Source organism: Leptonychotes weddellii, chromosome 4 (genome assembly GCF_054177405.1).
Source record: "Leptonychotes weddellii isolate Sample4059 chromosome 4, ASM5417740v2, whole genome shotgun sequence".
NCBI classification, from domain to species: Eukaryota; Metazoa; Chordata; class Mammalia; order Carnivora; family Phocidae; genus Leptonychotes; species Leptonychotes weddellii.
The window spans coordinates 51,325,415-51,344,626 of NC_138372.1; the positions used below are offsets into that span (position 1 = coordinate 51,325,415).

General features: G+C 45.9%; 1 protein-coding gene across 2 annotated transcripts in view; it reads right to left on the reverse strand.

Annotated features, from left to right (window-relative positions):
* Window positions 1-18,055: 18,055 nt before the first annotated feature.
* Window positions 18,056-19,212, reverse strand: part of WLS (Wnt ligand secretion mediator) — a 100,636-nt gene continuing 99,479 nt past the window's right edge. For both annotated transcript variants that reach the window (XM_031041691.2, XM_006728411.3), the window contains one exon: window positions 18,056-18,994. In XM_031041691.2, the coding sequence (XP_030897551.1) occupies window positions 18,885-18,994 (110 nt within the window). In that variant the 3' untranslated portion in view covers window positions 18,056-18,884. The remainder of the gene's footprint in view (window positions 18,995-19,212) is intronic.

The following is a 19,212-nucleotide window of genomic DNA, read 5'->3' on the forward strand; positions in this document are numbered from 1 at the left end:
GAATTAGTGGCAACCATATTGAACAGCTCAGGTCTATAGCCTTCTTCTCTGGAGAAGGTAAAACAGAAGTCAAAGAACTGAAAAATTGGGGGGAGATTTTTGTATCATTGGAAAAATTAGCACACCAAGAGGCTGTGAATTCGGAGAAAAGCCAAAGGAATATAAAGGAAGGAAGTGGGAATGTTTGAAGGTATTCAGACACTGGTTGGAAGTAGAGATGATTGTGAAGATCAGGTAATTTCTGTCTTGAGCATATACACTGAAATACCCATGTTAGTAGAATCCAGTAGTATTAAAAAGCATTCTGGCATTATGGAAAACTATGTTTGATGGAGTGCTTGCTGCTATAAGACCAATACAACCTGATAAAACATACTTTTCATTTGATTTCCAGGCTTGCACAAAGAGATGGAGGACTCTTCCACTCGCACCCTATCCCAGCAGTAAGTGATAAGTGTAGGTGAAAGCAGTTCACCCACAGTTCACAGCAGCTGGCCCTGCTGGCAAATGTTAAAACCACAGTCCAAAGCTAAGTAACCAGGCAGACAGATTAAGCCTGGGATGCTGGCAGGGGGCAAAAGTTTTTAATAGGTGGGTAGCACCCTCTGGCTCTGAGCAAGGGCAAATGCAAATGCAAATCTGGCTCTGCGCAAGAGCAAATGCAAATCCTCTCTAGAGGAAAGCTCCCTCCTTTGGCTTTCTAGGATTTTCACTGATTAAGATCAACAGTATAAATATCAGCTCTCAGGGAAATACAACCAAACACACAAGAAACCAAACCAAACCACTATGAGGAAGAGGAAGAAGAAACAAAGAACACCTAATTTAGAGCTTGAAGGACTTTAAGTAGTGGAACAATCACATATAAAAGCAAAATAACAATGTATTAAATCCTTAAATAGAATGTAAACTCACAGAAATAAGCATGCAAAGCCATCAAAAATGAAAAGGGAGATTTCAAAGAGAGTTAGATACAACTTTTATAAAGGAAAAATATTATTCAAATAAAACCCAGTAGATGGATTAAACAGAAGAAGAGAGAATCAGTGAAATGAGAGATAGAGTTGAGTTGATAGAGTTTGGTTCCCCAAACCCATTAAAACTGCAGTAAATGGATTTTTTAAAAATGATATAAACCTACAAGGATGAGCAGAATATGAGAAAAGATAATAGCAACAAACTTTTAGAAAATGGAAGGCAGATGAACGAGTGATAATAGACATAGAACTAAGAAAGCCAAATCCTAAATTGATGGTGAGAAAAGCTTTGAATCAACTTGATTTTCTAGTAAAACAAACACAAGTAAAGTAGAAGGAAGGATATAATAGAGAAATTAGTATAATAGGAAGCAAAGATACAATACAGAAAAACTACCAAAGCAAAAGTTGTTTGAGAAGACTATAAAAATAGATTAATCTCTGCTAAGATTGAGAAGAAAAGAGAGAAGGTATGAATATATATGAACAAAGGGGCATATCCGCAGATTGGCAGAAGTTTTTATTTTTTTTATTTTATTTTTTATTTTTAAAGATTTTATTTATTTATTTGAGAGAGAGAATGAGCTAGAGAGAGGGAGCATGAGAGGGTCAGAGGGAGAAGCAGACTCCCTGCTGAGCAGGGAGCCCAATGCGGGACTCGATCCCAGGACTCCAGGATCATGACCTGAGCCAAAGGCAGTCGCTTAACCAACTGAGCCACCCAGGCACCCTTGGCAGAAGTTTTTAAAAGGTGGTAATAGGATAAAGTATTTATATATACTTTCAAAGAAATGAAAAAAATTCTTGGAAAAATATTCCTTATAAAAGTAACTGAAGAAGAAATAGAAAATCTAAATAGCCTTATAATTATGAAACAAATTGAAACAGTATCCCAAAATCTTTCTGCAAAGAAAAGGTTCAGATAGTTTTACTGACATACGATTATATCAGTTAAAAAAATATTTTATTTATTTATTTGAGAGAGAGAGCACGAGAGAGCAGGGGGAGAGGCAGAGAGAGAGGGAGAGGCAGACTCCCAGCTGAGCAGGGAGCCCGATGCTGGGCTCAATCCCAGGACCCTGGGATCATGACCTGAGTTGAAGGCAGATGCTCAGTCGACTGAGCCACCCAGGCACCCCTGATTATATCATTAAATGGAAGAGCAAATGTCCGAGAAGAGCCAAGACATTTTGAAGACAAACAGGACAAAAGAACTTGCTTTTCTGGATTGCATGACTTACTAAACAGCTAAAGTAATTAAAACAGGATAGTGAGGATAGTCAAATTGGTCAAAGGAGTGGACTAGAGAAATAGAACTACATATATATGGTAAGTTGCTAGATGAAGAAAGTGATAGTAGATCACGGGTAGACCATTCAATACATGGGGCTGAGGTCACTGGTTATCCAATAGGAAAAATATGAAAGACAATCCTTATCCTCATATCCAAAACTTAATTTCTGATGTATTAAAATCTTAAATATGGAAAAGCTTTAAAACTTTTAGAGGAAAATCTGAATATCTTTATAACCTTAGGATTTATTAAAAGATAAAGTACCACCCTCCCAAACTGATAAATCAACTACACTGATATCACCAAAAGACACCATAAAAAAAGTGAAAATATCGAGTATCTTGGTAAGATATTCATAACAGATATAACTGACAAGGGACGAATGTCCAGATTGTATTTTTTTAAATTCTACAAATCAATTAGGACAACACAATAAAATATGGAAACAGAATACAAATAGGCATTTTACAGAAGAAACAACACAAACAACAAATACACATATGAAAATATGCTTAATTTCAGTAATCAGGAAAATGAAAACTAGGACCCATGAGACACTTTTATACACTAGACTACACACTACATTGGGAAAAATCAATACAATAGCGAGTGTTTATGAGGATGTGGGTTAACGGGAACTTTGATACACAGCTAGTAGCAGTGAAATTTGTACAATCACTTTGCAAAACGATCACCATTTAATGAAGTTGAAAACTTGCATCTCCTATGACCCATTAACCCCATTCCTAAATTCCTAGCTAGAGGAACTCTTGCACACATGTGCTTGGAGACATGTATAAGAATGTGAAATGAGGATACTGCAGTTATATGACCAACTCCAAATGCAGTTCACATAGTTTTGAATTTTAGAAAGAAGTAGCTCATATAGCACATTATCTCTCCCTAATGTTCAAAACAAGCAAGATGAAACAATACATTGTTTAAACATTCATAAGTATGTGATAAAATATAAAAATAAGGCAAAGGAACAGTAAACAACCCAATTCAGAAAAGTGATGACCTGGAACACGCCAAGAAATCGTGTGGCACGGGGCTCCAGGGCACAGGCAGATACAAAACTGCTGGTAATATTCTAATTCTTAAGTTGTTGGTGGGCTTTTATTATTTCATTTAATTTCTTACATAAACATTACATACACATTTCGTATTATTAAATATTACATAATAAAAATTTTAAGATACTAGAGGAATATTCAAAGTTATAATAGTAACACAGATATTGGCTGCAATTTATTATTAGGTATTAATGCGAAGGGCCCAGGAATCTGCAAAGGGCCCTTTCTGAGTTCTGTTTCTAGAGATCACGGTGAGTTTGAAGCCCTATGGCTGGTTAGGACCTATGTTGCCTCCCAGGGTCACACACGGGGTCCAGATAGAGGCACAGGGATGAGGCATGCAGTCAAAAGCTGGGGGGCTGGGCACTGGGGCTGCCTGCCCACCACATCCGCGGCCTAGCCCCCTGGAGGAGTGAGAAAGTTTACCCTTCTCACTCTAAGCACAGCCACCTGGCAAGGGGCAGGGAAGGTTCACCTAGTACTAGTCCGCGGAGTGAACAAAGTGGTGAGTTACTAGCTAGGCTGAGAAGGTTGTGTGGGGGATGCGGGTCCAGCCCAGGGGAAAGAGAGGGCACAGCAGGACCCCGTGGGACCTTGGAAGTCGGGGCCAGCCAGCAGCCCCACACATCTGTGTTCGCATGAACCCAGCTCTCAAGACAGAGGGCTAGAGATCAAAGCCAGGGGCCTAACTGTTCTATCTCTTCTCTTTTTAGCTGTTAGGAGCATTTGGGAACCATGGGTGAACTTGGATCACTTGGTTCCACTGTGTTCCGTGGTTTTAATTCAGAACCCTAGACAGCGAGTGGGTAAGGCTGGGGGAAGGAAGGACCCTGGTGGTTAAGTGGGGGAAGCTGGTGAAAAGTGGCGCAGTGAGCAGCCTGCACACTAAGCCCGCTTCGCGTCTCCCTAGCTCTGAGAGCCTGGACATGTAACTGTGCTCCAACTCTCCCTTCTGTCAAGAGAGGGGATCGGTTGTTCTCATTTGGGGGTGCGTCGACCATGGGGGGAAGCCCTTTGAAACATGCAGGGGAAATTTTTGGTTGTCACAGTGACTGGGGCACAAAATGCCAGTGGCGCCCCGAACGAGAAGCGCTCGTTCTTACCGCCCTTCGGGCCATCAGCATTTCTCTGTCATCTGCGTCTGTGACAGTCACTGCTGCCGGCCGGCCGGGAACCTTGGGGACACTGTGTCAATGTGCACATCTCCCCCCAGTCCCTTGGGACAGCTGGTTGCTGGCCCTAACTTTAGGATCTTGAGCGCCACAGATGCTCTGTTCTCACTTATTTCCTGCTTGGAAGCTGAATCATTCTTGAAGTAAGAAGATTTGGTTGAATTCGGTTGGAGAGGCCAATTACAGACACTACAGACCACTCTCGCTCCCTCGCTCGCTCATTCTGGCAGCCAGCGAGAGAAGAAAACTGGTTTGCTCCAGTTCTCACTGCATTCTCGAACAACTGTGCCTTCCGGCCTCTGTTGCCCGGTGCAAGGCTGAGCAGCGCCCTCCTTGGGACACACTGGGAAATGCACAGGAATGCCTGCTCTGGGAAAATGCCCTGCCTTGAGGAGAAAACACCCCGCGGCTGTGACGAGCCAATCAGACCACAGGCAGCCCCTGGGGGAGGCAATTAGACCACAGGCAGCCCCTGGGGGGAGCGAATCAGACCCCAGGCAGCCCCTGGGGGAGGCAATCAGACCACAGGCAGCCCCTGGGGGTGCCTTAGTTAACACAGAGGAGAAAGAGCCTGGTTTCAGCGTTCACCTGCTCCGTTGGCCAGTTGCTCTTGTGCAATACGTGAGATGTGCAACTGTATTTAGTGGCCAGACCCTCTCATTCCCTGTCAGTCTGGTAACCCAGCCTTGGCTTCACTGAGGAGCCTCTCTGTGACTGCTTTGTGGTTGCCCGAACCTACAAGCACATACCTCCCAGACTCTAGCTCTAAGGAAATGGATCCAGGTGTCCAGCCCCCATGACCTAACCTTGCAGATTCCAATTTGCTTGTCCACTCACCACACCCGACTTTCTTCTACGCAGTCTACTTTAGTCCTTGCCTCCCAAATAATGCTTATGAAATTTCACATTCACACTCTCACACCCCTTCTTTGTGCTTCCCTGTGATCCAGCTATTTGAAAGCTTGGCTCATTTTTGCTTCTCTGGGAAGCCTTCGGAGATGGCCCCAGCACAGGAATCACCGGAAATACTCACTGTATCTCCTTTTGGGCACGGGCTATACAGCTCATGCATTGGTAGCCCTGCTCCCCAAGATTTATAAGTTCCTGGAAGGTAAGAACTGAATTTTATATCCTGTGACTTAGCTGAATTCCTGTATCAGTTCTAGCAGTTTTTTGGTGGTTTCTTTAGGGCTTTCTACATAGACTATCAAGTCGTCTTCAAAGAGTGAAAGTTTGACTTCTTCTTTGCCGACTTGGATGCCTTTTATTTCTTTTTGTTGTCTGACTGCTGAGGTTAGGATTTCCAGTACCATGCTGAACAACAGTGGTGATAGTGGACGTCCCTGTTGTGTTCCTGACCTTAGGGGAAAAGAATTACCCTACGACCCAGCAATTGCACTACTAGGTATTTATCCAAAGGACACAAGAATAGTGATTAGAAGGGGAACACACACCCCAATGTTTCTGGCAGCAATGTCTGCAATTGCCAAGCTATGGAAAGAGCCCAGATGTCCATTGGCAGATGAATGGATAAAGAAGATGTGGTGTGTGCATGTGTGTGCGCATGCACACGTGTGTGTATAAAATGAAATATTACTCAGCGATCAAAAGGAATCAAATCTTGCCATTTGCAATGACGTAGATGGAACTAGAGGATATTATGCTAAGCAAAATAAGTCAGTCAGAAAAAGACAAATACCAAATGATTTCACTCATATGTAGAATTTAAGAAACAAAACAGATAAACAGGGGAAGGGAAGGAAAAATAAAATAAGATAAAAACAGAGAGGCAAACCATAAGAAGAGTCTTAACTATAGGGAATAAACTGAGGGTTGCTAGAGGGGAGGTGGGTGAGGGGATGGGGTAAGTGGGTGAAGGGCATTGAGGAGGGCACTTGATGGAATGAGTACTGGGTGTTGTATGCAACTGATGGATCACTAAATTCTACCTCTGAAACTAATAATACAATATATGTTAACGAACTTGAATTAAAAAAAAAAGAACCAAATTGGGGGAGACTTGGCCCCCATGCTCACCTACTTAAGAAGCTCAATGAGCAGTTACCATAGTAACAAATAGCTTATCTTCCTGTTCTCTCTGATCAAAACAGACAGACAGATAAACTGTTAAAGAGCAAGAAAATTGGCTCCCTGCCTGGACTGGCAATGAGAGCATCAGGACGAGGATGAGGCCAAATCTGTGAACCTAGTTCAGTAAGTTGCCCATGAACTGGGTCTGGGATGCTTTGGCACCATCTTAGACAAAGTGCTTCCTTCTGGAGCTTCTGGTCCACCCGTAGCGTGCACCCCTCAATGCTGGTGCAGGGAGCACCCTCTCCATGAGACTTGGAGACCATCAGGGCTGAAGGTCCTCTCACAAGAAAAACAGCCATGTCTTCATAGGTGGAGGCCTCACATGTAAGTTGGCTCAGTCATATTTACAAGTTTAAGAAAGAGATGCTTTGGGTGGTTTTCAAAATCTTTGGTAAATTTGCAGCAGTCTTGGACCATAAGGACTCAAATCCACCACACCTCAGCAGAGCAGATGTTTCAGAAAATGACAGAAAAAGGGCATCTTTGCTGAATGTCCCTTGTCATGCAATCATTGCACAGATGTTTACTGACCACCTCTGTGATCCAGGCACAGTTCTAGGTTCTAGACTTGCCGATGGGAACGAAACCGACAGAACTCTCTGCCCTCACAAGCATGGACTCCAGCTCAATGTCCAGCCCATTTTTCACATGCTCCAAGCCCTGCAGGAGACATTTGAGCTGGGACAGGGATGTCACAGGAGCTCCTGGGGAAGGGAACCCAGCAGACACACCTTTCAGAAATATTCCTCAGATGTCACGGTTCAAAGTGTGGTCTGTGGACCAGCAGCATCAGCACCATCTGGGAGCATGATACATGTACAGAATCTCAGGCTCCTCCTGGACCTTCTGAAGCAGAAACTGCCTCCCAGAAATGGCATCTTGATAAGCTCCTCAGGTGAACCATGTGCAGGTGAAGGTTTGGAAAGCAAACTATAGAACCCCAAGTCCTCCAAGATGTCCCACAAACAAAAGAGAGCCAAATGGCCAAGTAAGTTGGAAAAGGAGCATACCTTGTCCCTCCCTTGCAGACTCAGCAAGCTGACATGTGAGACGAGGATGTTCTCAGAAAAGACACTTGCTTAAAACACCAACGCTCCTCAAACTTATTTGACAGCCCAGTGATGACTCAACAATGTTAAACATTCGATGGAACTAGTGTCCTGTGAAATGCACCTTGGGGAAAACGGTATAGCCCCCTGGCATGCACAGATTCAGCTTACTTGGTTTAAATAGTTCCAGATGGAATGAGCCTATAGCATGGTAACTGGCAGCACAAATCTGAATCATGCTCGCTGCCTGGCTGGGGCTCTGGGCAAAGGTCTCAGTGCTGGGGGACAGGGACCCAGAGACCACTCCCTCATATGGCTGGGCTGGTCTCTGCCCATGACTGAGTGAGTCTATGGCATTGCTTATGGGGAAATAAAGACACTGAATCTCCGTGAATACTGGCCACCACATCAGAGATAAGCCTTCACTCTGATTTAAATTGCTGGTTAACTTATTGTGAGAATATACACAGGGAACACTGCATTCTAGAAGGAACATGCCATCTGCAGAAACTCAGGAGCCAATATAGCATTTCTTATTTGTCATTGAGGGAATTTGAGACGGTCCAGAGCCATATATAGTCCACAGGTGTCAAGGATCCATGATTATGATGATGGTGATGATGATGGTGATGATGGTGATAGCCAACATTTACTGATAGTTCCTTACATGCCAAGCACTGTCCTAATTCATGTTTTCCTGACAGCAATGCTATGAGATGCGCAGTGTATTCATTTTACACATGAGGAAACGGAGCAATGGGGCTGGTTCCTCATTTCAATTCCTTTTATGTGAATTGTGACTTCTATGATCTAAGTGCCAAGTGACTGGTGGAGACCAAACCAGCCAGACGAAGAAGTGGTACCTGGGTCCCCCAATCCCTTCATCTAGCTCCCCAAGAGCTGAGAGCCTTACCCAGAGCCCCAGCCCAAGGCAGGTGCAATTCAAATTTGTGCCTCAGCAGAACTGCCAATTACCATGCTATGGGCTCATTCCTTCTGGAAGAGTGTAAACCAAGAAAGTTGAATCTCCTTTGAGAAAAAGTCTCTCGTGTTCCAGTTTAGAGGTGCCATTTCAGATGGGAGGCAGCACTAAGTGGGCAGGTGCAGACAGGAATGGCCTCAGTTGTGGGCCCAAGGTTGGGAGGGGATGCCTGGTTTGCCTGAGATTCTGCATTTCTTTCATGCTCCCAGGGGATGCTGATGTTCCTGCACTGTCCCAAAAGAGGGCATGGTGCTCGACTGCAGGTAGAAGTAACCTTGCACTTGCAAGGCCTGGGCTTTAGTCCCAGCACTGGCCCTTACCCAGCTGCTGTGTAGCTTCTGGCAAGCCTCTTCCACTGGGCCACAGTCCCTTCTCTTTAATACTTGGAAAAACGCTATTTATTCCCTGCCCTCCCCACCCCCATATAAGGCTGCTGAGAGCCTCTCCTTTAGTGTGGGGGACAGTGCTTGTCACCTCATGTTTGAATGCACTGCTTCTCAAGAAGTCCTTTCCGGCCCCCCCCCCACTCCCCCGCCCCGGGCTCGTGGCTGCCCGACACTGGTGATCTCCATCACATGAGAACCGGCCTAACCACCCCTCTCTCAGGAACACACAGATCTGTCGTCTCCAACAGAACCCCAGAGACAAACCCCAGACAAAACCCAGGGATACATTCTCTCTGCTTCTTGGGATGATACGGAGAGGTCCCTGGGTCCTAGAGGTGAGTCACTCAGTTTATCATGCTTCCCTCATCTGGGGACTTAGCATAGAGCGGTGGTAATGGAGTCATCCAGGCACAGCCTTGAGTGTTGAGTGTTGGCTGTGTAACCCCAGGCAAGTGACCTAACCTCTCTGAGCTTCAGTGTACTCATCTGAACGTGTCATGAATGACAGTACCTATGCCATGGGGCTGCTGCAAGGGGCTGGCACATCATCAGTGCCTCATTTTTGCTATAACCACTGTTATTTGGACACTGGTTACAAGAGAGGACTCTGGGATATACTGTAACAGTAAACCCTTAAAAATATGTTATTCTCTCCTTATGAAATCAATATTTTGTCTGAGGTTGAGCACACGTGATGTTTAAAACTAACAAATAGAAATCAAGGGCTTCTAAAAATTCTAAGACTCCCTCGCTCTTCGTGGGTCCTGCCACTGTCCACCCCCCCCACCCCCCCACCCCCTGGCAGCAGCTGCTGGTGGTTTAGGGCAGTGCTCCCCCAGGTCAGGGGATGCCAGCTATCCCCGGCGCAGACCTGAAGTCCTCCTGCTGTATGCTGTCCCTTTGCCCCGGAGATCTAGCCCAGGCAGGGAAGAACTTTTGGTTTCATCATTAACTTCCAGATTGCCTCCTGCAGGAATCACAAGGACCTCAAGACAGGGGTCTGGAGCAGCCAGCCAGGGATTCAGCCCCTCCGGTGGCTTCCTTGACCTTCCCATCTGAGGGCCAGCGTCTGCAAGGAAGGAGGACAGGGAAAACAGCTGGAAGAGCCCTGCTGTGAGCTTGCGCTTGCCAGGCATTCATCTCCCCACAACTACGTGGGGTGAGGGACTAGCTCGAGCTGCACAGTGGCAGAAACTGATGAGTGGCTGAGCCAAATGAGCAGAGCAGGTGTCTGCCATCTAATAATGTCCCTGTCCATCTAATATTGAGGGCAGGAAGGAGAGCATATCTACTAGAACATGAGAGTAAAGGGAATGTATGGTTAAGAACAGGCTCTGGAGCCAGACTGATTTAAACAAGGCTCAGTTACTTCCCAGCTGTGTGACCTCAGGTGAATCAGTCAACCTCTCTGTGCAGCAATTTCCTCATCTGTAAAATGGGAAATAATCATACCTAACTCATAGGACTGATTTGAGGGTTGGGATGCCTGGGTGGCTCAGTCAGGTAAGTGTCTGCTTTCAGCTCCAGTCGTGATCCTAGGGTCCTGGGATCAAGTCCCGCATTGGGCTCCTTGCTCAGCGGGGAGCCTGCTTCTCCCTCTGCCTGCCACTCCCCCTGCTTGTGCTCTCTCTCTCTCTCTGAAAAATAAATAAATAAAATCTTTTAAAAAATGATTTAAGGGTAAATAAAAATGAGTTGATAAATATCAAGCAATTAAAATACCACCTGGCACCTACATAGCAAGGACTCTATAAATGTTAGATATTATCGTTCTTGTTATCAAATTAAATACTATGAAGGTAGAAATCTTTGTCTGTTTTGGTTACTGGTCTGTTTTAGACCAGTGTCTAGTACTTAATAGGTGCTCCATAAATATTTCTTGGGCAAAGGAATATTGTTGCAAGCAGATAAACCGGTTTTTTGTAATGCAGACATTATTTATCTTGGCCAGCAGAGGGCAGCAAATAGCTATAACCGACGCTAATTCTGGGCAAGGGTGATTTAAATGTTAATTTCGAAGGCTAATAGGGCTGTCCTTCCTGAGCCGACTGGTGGGTTAAAAGGTTGCCATTGCACCTATATGAATGGCCCCTACCCCCCCAATCACCTCTGTGTCAGTTGGAATGATTGGCAGAAATTTCGGCTCACAACAAACTTTATTTCGATTTTTTTTCTCACCTGCCCAACTTCTTTTCAGTTTCCTCTCCACTCCCTCCCTCTCTTCTTTCCCTTCCTTGTCCTTGCTCTGAGTATGTTTCTCTCACACACCCTCCTCTGCATCAAGCTAGTATACAGTACACTCTCCCAAATCTTATCCGTACAATTGCTGCCTGTCTTCCAAACCATGACGTCTAGAGTGCATATCCTTATGCAGTATTCTTCCCAACTAATGAGGCGGAACATGCATAATAAACACGAACATTTGATTTGATCAAAGTAGGCCCAGAGAGGTACTGTAACTTGGCCAAGGACACACAGCGATTAGTTGCGGAGTGGGAGCACTGGCCAGGGCCTTCTGCTCTGTCCACCCCATTCGGTCTCCACTTGCTTTTTTCACCCGCAGAGGAGGCCCAAGTGGTCCCTGTGTGCTGCTCTAATCGCCACAGCTGTCAGCTTCTGGCCCCGGATGCTGTCCCCCTGGGTGCTGGCACAGAGGAGCAGATTGCTTTCCAGGGCAGCTCACTCAGGGACCCAGGGTCAGCGGACAGGAGGCCACCACCGCCTACTCACTTGTCAGCTCGCCCAGCCCCGGCCCACAGCTCTCACGTTTCCTCTGTGACCAGTGCAAGCCTGCCTTCCCCAGATGGTGCATTTCCTTGGCACTGACGGGGCCCACACCACCAAAATCAAAGGTGCGTTTCTTGGGAGCCTCTGGGGAGCCCTTGGGTGGCAGAACCCAGAATGCAGAGCCGGCAGCTGGAATACAGCTGGAATGGTTCCCCAGCTTCAGCTGGCAGCTCCCGACTCTCAGTTCTGGGGGGGACCCCACTGCTATGGCCTCCCCAGTTTGCTTAAGATTCTGTCTTTCCCAATTATTATAAAAAAAATTATGCCGGAGGCGCCTGGGTGGCTCAGTCGTTAAGCGTCTGCCTTCGGCTCAGGTCATGATCCCAGGATCCTGGGATCGAGCCCGGCATTGGGCTCCCTGCTCCGTGGGGGAGGGCCTGCTTCTCCCTCTCCCACTCCCCCTGCTTGTGTTCCCTCTCTCGCTGTGTCTGTCAAATAAATAAACTTTAAAAAAAATTATGTCACGGTAACTATTTGGAGAAAATATTTAATTGAGATTCCTATTGAAAAACAAATTCCAGATGAATTGACGAGTCGAAGAAAGAAAACTGAAAGAGGAAAATTTTTAAATTAGAAAAAACAGGGGTCATCCACTCCATTACCTTGCGTTGTTGGTGCAGCATTTCCACTGGGTCAGCATGCGAGGGACGTCGTCCAGGCGTCTGCTGGGAAGATCTCCTGTGGTGGCTGCTCCTGTCTGTAGCTCAGTCTCTCAGGGTCCCTGAACTGGAGACATTCTGCTTAACTGGGAGTGAAGACCGTCCTCACCTGGGCTCACCCTGCTGGAAAGAGTTGCTGATACAGGAGCCACCTGAAGGAGCTCAGAAGAGCAACGAGAGGTGTGGGGCTGCAGAGCCAATAACTGATTGGGATCTATTATACTAGCACCCCCCAGACGGTGATGCCCGGCAGATCTGAATCAGGCGCCCCTTATTACTACTATAGGACACCATTAGCACACAGCCTCCTTTATGATTCTTAGAATCAGGGCTGCTGAGGACTTGAGAGATTACCTAGTTCAAGGCGGGAAGTATGTGTGGCTCGGGTGCCCTGAGTGTCCCAGAGCAAAGTTACATGCAGAGCCAGGACCAGAATTCACTAAAAAGCGGTAATTGTCCTGGAGCACCTACACACTTCGCAGATTCCAAGGTCTGACTTTTGTCCCAAGATTTGCTCTGCGGTAGCTGTCATCCTCCGTTTGGCCAGAAGAGGGCAGACACTTGCCATCGATGGAGATGGAGAGCAGGAAGATCTTTTTTAGGCTAGAATAACATCTCCCTAATAAGGTCATTCTGCTCTAATGAGAGCTGCAGCTCAAAACACAATTCTTGATGTTTCTGCTACAAATATGCTACTCGAAAGACAGTGAGGTTCAGAGACTGAAAATCTCTTCTTCATTCCAATTTCAACACTTTACCTCTCCGAGATTCATTCTTTATTATGTGAAGTAGGATCTCCACTACGTGACTATCCAGAGGTGATATTAGGAGGAAAATAGGTAAATTAGAAAGTTCCTTATTACAAAACACACACAAAGAAAGTGAGGTCCACAGCAATGGAATGTGTGTGTGTGTGTGTGTGAGTGTGTGTGTGTGGAGAAGAGAGCTAACAAAGGAGAGATGTTCAAGCTGTGGGAGGGTTTTCTGGTCTTGGATGAATAGATTTGTAAATCCTCTGGCAATTGAAACCGACCCATTTGGCACTTGGAAAGGCCTTAACTACTTGCATTTATATTTCAAACTGTGCTTTACCTACTGAATCTGTGTGAGAATAGTGAACTATCACTGGGATACTTGCAAAGTCCTACAATTAAGTTGAAAAATATTGCTGAATATAAAAGAAGGCATTGGTGATACTCATTTTTAAAACTCTTAAGTGTTTGAGTGGTTACATGGTCACAAAAAGCGAAAAAGTAAGATGTGGGTATTTTTAAAAACCTGGTGCCATTTTCTGAGGATGTCGAGCCCCAGGAGAAGTATTCTTTTCACACTAATCTGTGCCAGCCAGAGCAACACTGCAGTCTGAGTATCCCATTTTGGAACAGCGAGGAACTAGAATGCAGTTAACAGGCAAGCAGTCACAAGGGAAGGGTCTGGAAACCAGGTCTGCCGGAGGGGTTTTGGAACTGAGACACGAACCTGGAGGACAGCAGCCCTGAGTGGGAGAGGACCTATAGGAAGGAATTCAGTAACAAAGTCAAAACCAAAAAGGAAGGGCTGGTCTCGATACTGAAGGGCCTTCTCAACAGCCGAAGCCAAGGGCATTGCTCCCGAGAGGCAGCTCTGGACACTGGACGGTTCTAGGGGTGCCTAGAAGACCCTTCTGATGTCCAGAGAAAAGGCATCGCTGCATATCGTCTTGGCAACCAAGTTATCTCTACCCAGCCAAAGCAGTCATGCATCAAAACATGCTGGGTGAGAGCAAGCTTGCAGAAGTCAGAATGGTTCTCAGAGCACCACGGGATGAAGGCAGCTGGAAAGAGAGGGGACAAAGGTATAGTCACGTCAATGTCAGACCGTACCAGCGAGTTCAGCCAAGTCAGGGGCACTAACATATCCCCAAAGGAGCAAGGTTGGCTTGAATGGAAAAAAAAAAAAAAGACAAGGGTCCTAAAGAATGTAGGTTTCCACTGCAGTCAGACTGAGATTAGGATTAGCCACGGTGTGTTCACTCACTCACCAACCCTCCCCGACTGAATTCCCACACTCTGCTAGGCACTTTGGAGAGAGCTGTGTGTATTTTCTTTGGAGGCTCCGGGATGATCCGTCAGGCTTCACTGTGGTTGAGATGTTATCTCTTTCTTCTGTGTCCTCCTTTAGCCTCCATGATTACCCGACAGGGCAAAGGAGACCGTGCCTGGGATGACGGAGCCACAGGAAGTATGTGCACGCTGCACTGTAGGAGTTCATGGGAACTGCGGTCTATTGAGATTCCCCAATGTGACCAGCCAGCTCGCACAGCCTGATCAGTTTGAAAGAGCTGATAAAATATAGTTTCTATAACTGTCAAGGTGAGAATGAGACCCAAGACCAATCTCCGTTCTGATTTTCTTTCAACCTTCTCAAAAGTACCTGCCAGGGTGTGACTTAAGGGCTCCACCAGCTCTGAGAGATGTGCTGAGGGACTCAGGCATCAGAGCTGTGTCAGTGATCTACCTCCGTTCTGAGAAAGGTTAAAACGACCTGGAGGTCATGCGGGGAACCACTTACATCGTTATTACGGACATTTCCTTCCCGGAAGAGGAAGATGTAGGAACACCTAGTGAATACCCAATGTGACTGAATAACATAAAACTGATTTTGTTTTCTCTTTGAAACAGCAACTGTTATTTTATTTGCTTGTTGAATATATTGGTGAATTTTCTTATTTTTTAAAAGCAGGTAATTGGGAAGCTTTATACTTCTTTTCTATCATATTCTTCAAAACAACCTGAACATTTTAGGACAGCTTGTACAACTGGGGGTATACATGGCCAATATTTTTTTTCTCTAGATTGATAGTCCTTAATAAAGACTTCTTCTCACCTTTTGGAGAGTCTCTTGAACTTTCCACAGATCGAAAATGGTTGTGTTCAACATACACTCTTGAAACTGAGAACTTCTTTAGCAGAAAGCCAACACTCATTTCGTATTTGTGGAGACGACAGAACACCCCGAGGGACGGGCTGCAACCTCTCTCCTTTGGACTTCGTTTCTCCTCTAACATCCATCCCCTATTTCTCTCCCATCTCAGGATAAAAGTATCCTTTCACTCTTTCAAAACTAACCCTTCAACTTGTGTCCTTGATCCCAAATCTCTGAATTTCCTTGGGGCTTATGTTACCTCACCATCACCTTGACCTCATGGCTGGCTCTTACTCCTCAGGTTTACAAACTCAGTCTAGTTCTCTCCTCAGACGACAAAACACAAGCCCTCCCTTTTTACTCTGGTTCCTCCTGGAGCAACCACCCCACCTCTTCCCTTCCCAACATGACCACCCATTAATTCTGCTCCACGTCTGTCTAACTTCTGTCCTGCCACTTGAGAAGGTCAAAGACTTCCAAACCACCAAATCTCACAAGATTTATTCCTTAAATGCTGTCAAATCTCTCAGGATTTCTAACTTCTTTCCCCGTGAATCTGGCTCTTTCTTTGGCTTTTTTGACAACTTGCATTTTTCTGGGTAGTCTAGCCTCATTTTCTTTCTCTCACGAGGCTGTGCCCAGTTCACCACTCTTGCCACTTACCTTCCCTGATGCTTTGATGCTCTGCCCCAGCTGTACTTCATATTCTCAATGATAATGACTGCCAAACCTCCTACCCCCAGTGGTCTGCTTTACCTCTCATTTCTAATTGTTAGCTTGTCAATTCTTGCAGAAGATGGCTTTTAAAACTCAGCCCAGGCAAATCCAGGTTCATCGTCTTGCCCATTGTGGCAGATCTTTCCTGAGTGTTTGCCCAGCTCAAAATGGATTCTTTAGAAACTGACCCCGATCCATAGGGTGAGCCACTAGCAGCAAGCTGACTCGATTTCCTGAACACAGTTGACTGGCAAAGAGACAGGTGGCTGCTCAGCTGCTCACATACTCCCTCCTAGTTCTGAAGTGAGACAGAGACTTGGACTGGGTGTAAATGGTAACAGCTTGAGGGGAAAGGTCCATGAATTCCTGGTGCTGTGGTCTCTTTAGAGTTGTCCCAGTTGCCAATCTTTCTGGTTAACTGCACTCCTCCGCGGATCCATGAGATACTCTAGGAAAGCTCTAGTAAATTCTTCTTTCGGCTAAGGTTGCTAGAGTTGGCTTCTACTACTTTACAGACCTTTAAGTAACAGACCCACTGACACATCTCTAGGAATCTCGAATTCTGTCAAGGACCTTACCATTCCCTCACCCAGCAAGGGCTTGCTTGCGATTTGACTCTGCTCTTGATTTTCATGAGGCTCACATTCAGAACGCTCAAACCATGTCGGTTTTATCTCCAAGTAACTTCCTCTCCATGTCCTCTACGGTCACCCTAGTTCTAGCCTTGGGAACCTCTTTGCTGAGCCCATCCAGCTTCTCCTTGAGCCAGTCATCATTCTGATCATATCGCTTCCGTGCCTAACACCTTCGGTTCGGTCCTATAGCTCTTACCATAGCATTCAAATCCCTGGTACATGGGGCTCATCTGCTGTTTCCACTCCTTCTGTGTGCCAACCAGGCCTGAGGACCAGCCTCATCCAAATGTTCTCTGCTCTTCACTTCCTCTATGATTTTTGGACTGTGGTTCCCTCTGCCCTTTGGCCTTGGTAAAATCTTACTTCTTGAAAGCCTATTTCAGGCCTTTCCTACCTCCTTAGGAGAAACTCTCCCTCCAGCCTGCTGGACAGATCACTAGTCATGTTTTGCATTCGTCTTCCCTTCCCGACTGCGAGTCACAGGCTACACTGATTTCCTGGCACCGCAGTGGTTGATCAGAAGGTAGATGTTGAATGCATTGGGTCACATACCATCACATGTTTACTAGGACAGGAAAAGGCCTTGGAGAAGAGCCAAAGCCAAAGTGTGTCTTTCCAGCATGGCTTGGCATGACTTTAGCCAAAATCAGGGACAAGAAAGGATGGGGGCTGCTGAGTGGGTAAATTGCATGGCATGTGCCCCGGACCCGCAGGCATGTGTGTGTGAAAAACACTTACAAAATGGTTTCTCGATCCAGGAAGAGCACATTTATACGGCATAGAGCTGAAGAAACACTTCCATATACTTTAACTCGTTTAATTGGCACGGCAACCCCGTGAAGCCGTTAGTTCAGGAATGCCAGTTTGTAGGCGAGGGAACAGTCAGGTCACGAGGCTTCAACAAGGTCACACTGTTAATGACGACAGCAAACTGTGCCTTCCAACACCCGATCCAGTATCCTTTCTCTCTGATGTGCCATGTGGCCTCTCCGATGGCAGAGTTAAAATACAATGAAACCGGCTACTTGGGAAGTGAGACTAAGGGGGTGGGGTGCTGATGTCTGCTTGTACATTCTCTAACTTTTCTTCCCCACGTGTGAGCACTCATTGCCAGCCTAGGGAGGTTAAGCACCTAGCACAGAAAATATTACCCTATTTCCAGAAATTGATACCACCCCCCGAAGCACTCTGATTTGGTGGCAAAATATTTTAATTTTTCATAAAGCTGTTTCCCCAGCCATTCCCCACCCTGCAGAGTCAGCAGGGAAAGGATTCTGTGGGCACGTGTACGGGTGGAGGAGGCGGACGACGTGTGCGTATACATATGTGCATATACATACAGGTTTATTTAAATGATCAGATCTACACTTTTGGAGGCTGTTGGAAGCATCTTATCAAAAGAAAACACATTTTAAGCAAGAGGTTAAAAAAGCTTTTCAGACCCAAAGGCCATTTAATACAATAAATCCTACTCGGGTAGTTTAGCAAACATTTTTTTAAAACCCACATCCAACAGACTGGTTAGTATTGGATATACAGATTTGGTTTCAAAGCTGAAATGCCCCTGGCGTAATAGACCTTCTCACGAAGTTCAGTTATTTTATATTATGCCATAAAAAATAGGGACACGTATCTATTGACAACTTAAATATTAACTCAATAGGCTACTTGGTGATATAAATAGGAAAAAAAAAACAAAACAAAAACAAGTGGTCACAGACTAGGTTTGAGAAGACTATAACACCAGCCTATCCTGGCCTGCAAAGATGTTAAAATCTACCCTAGAATCTAAAACAGGAAAAAGAGTCAAATATTCCACTCCATATAGACCCCATCTGGCCCAAACCATCCCCCAAGGAGAACACCCCCAACACATGAGGTTTACTAACCACCTGCTACAGATGTTACTATGTCCCTAATTAACAATGATCACAGAAAATGTGTCATATCAGAGGTTTTGTTATCATACACAACGCATTAGTGGCCGCAGGAATCGTCCTCGGAGAGCACAGTCAGAAGGCGAACTAACAAACGTCTATGCTGCTGGCCCAGGAAACCACAGCAAGGAGTCTCGAGCATTCGTCTGCACGCTCCCCACTCTAGCTAGAGGGGCCGGGACGTGGGGACCATCCCAGCCAGGTGCTGCAGCCTCTTACTCCTGGGCCTCCTTGCGGGTCAACTTGTAGATCTCGGTGGGTCCGTCCACATGGGTGATGGTGGTGGTGAGCTGGAGTTCCTCCCCACTGTGGACACCCAGATCACCTGAAACAGGGTTTTGGTGTTAGACGTGTGCAAGGAGGAAGCAGCAAGCTGGGATTCGCCTCGGTAACGCTGGCCCAGCACCAGCCCTCTTCCACATCCCGAGCTTCTAGAGACCACCAGGGCACTGACACCTGGGCCAATGCGCACCCCTTTCAGACTCTGTAGTACTTGCAGAGCATTCCTGTCTCTCAGGGAAGAGATATTAATGACAGATGAGT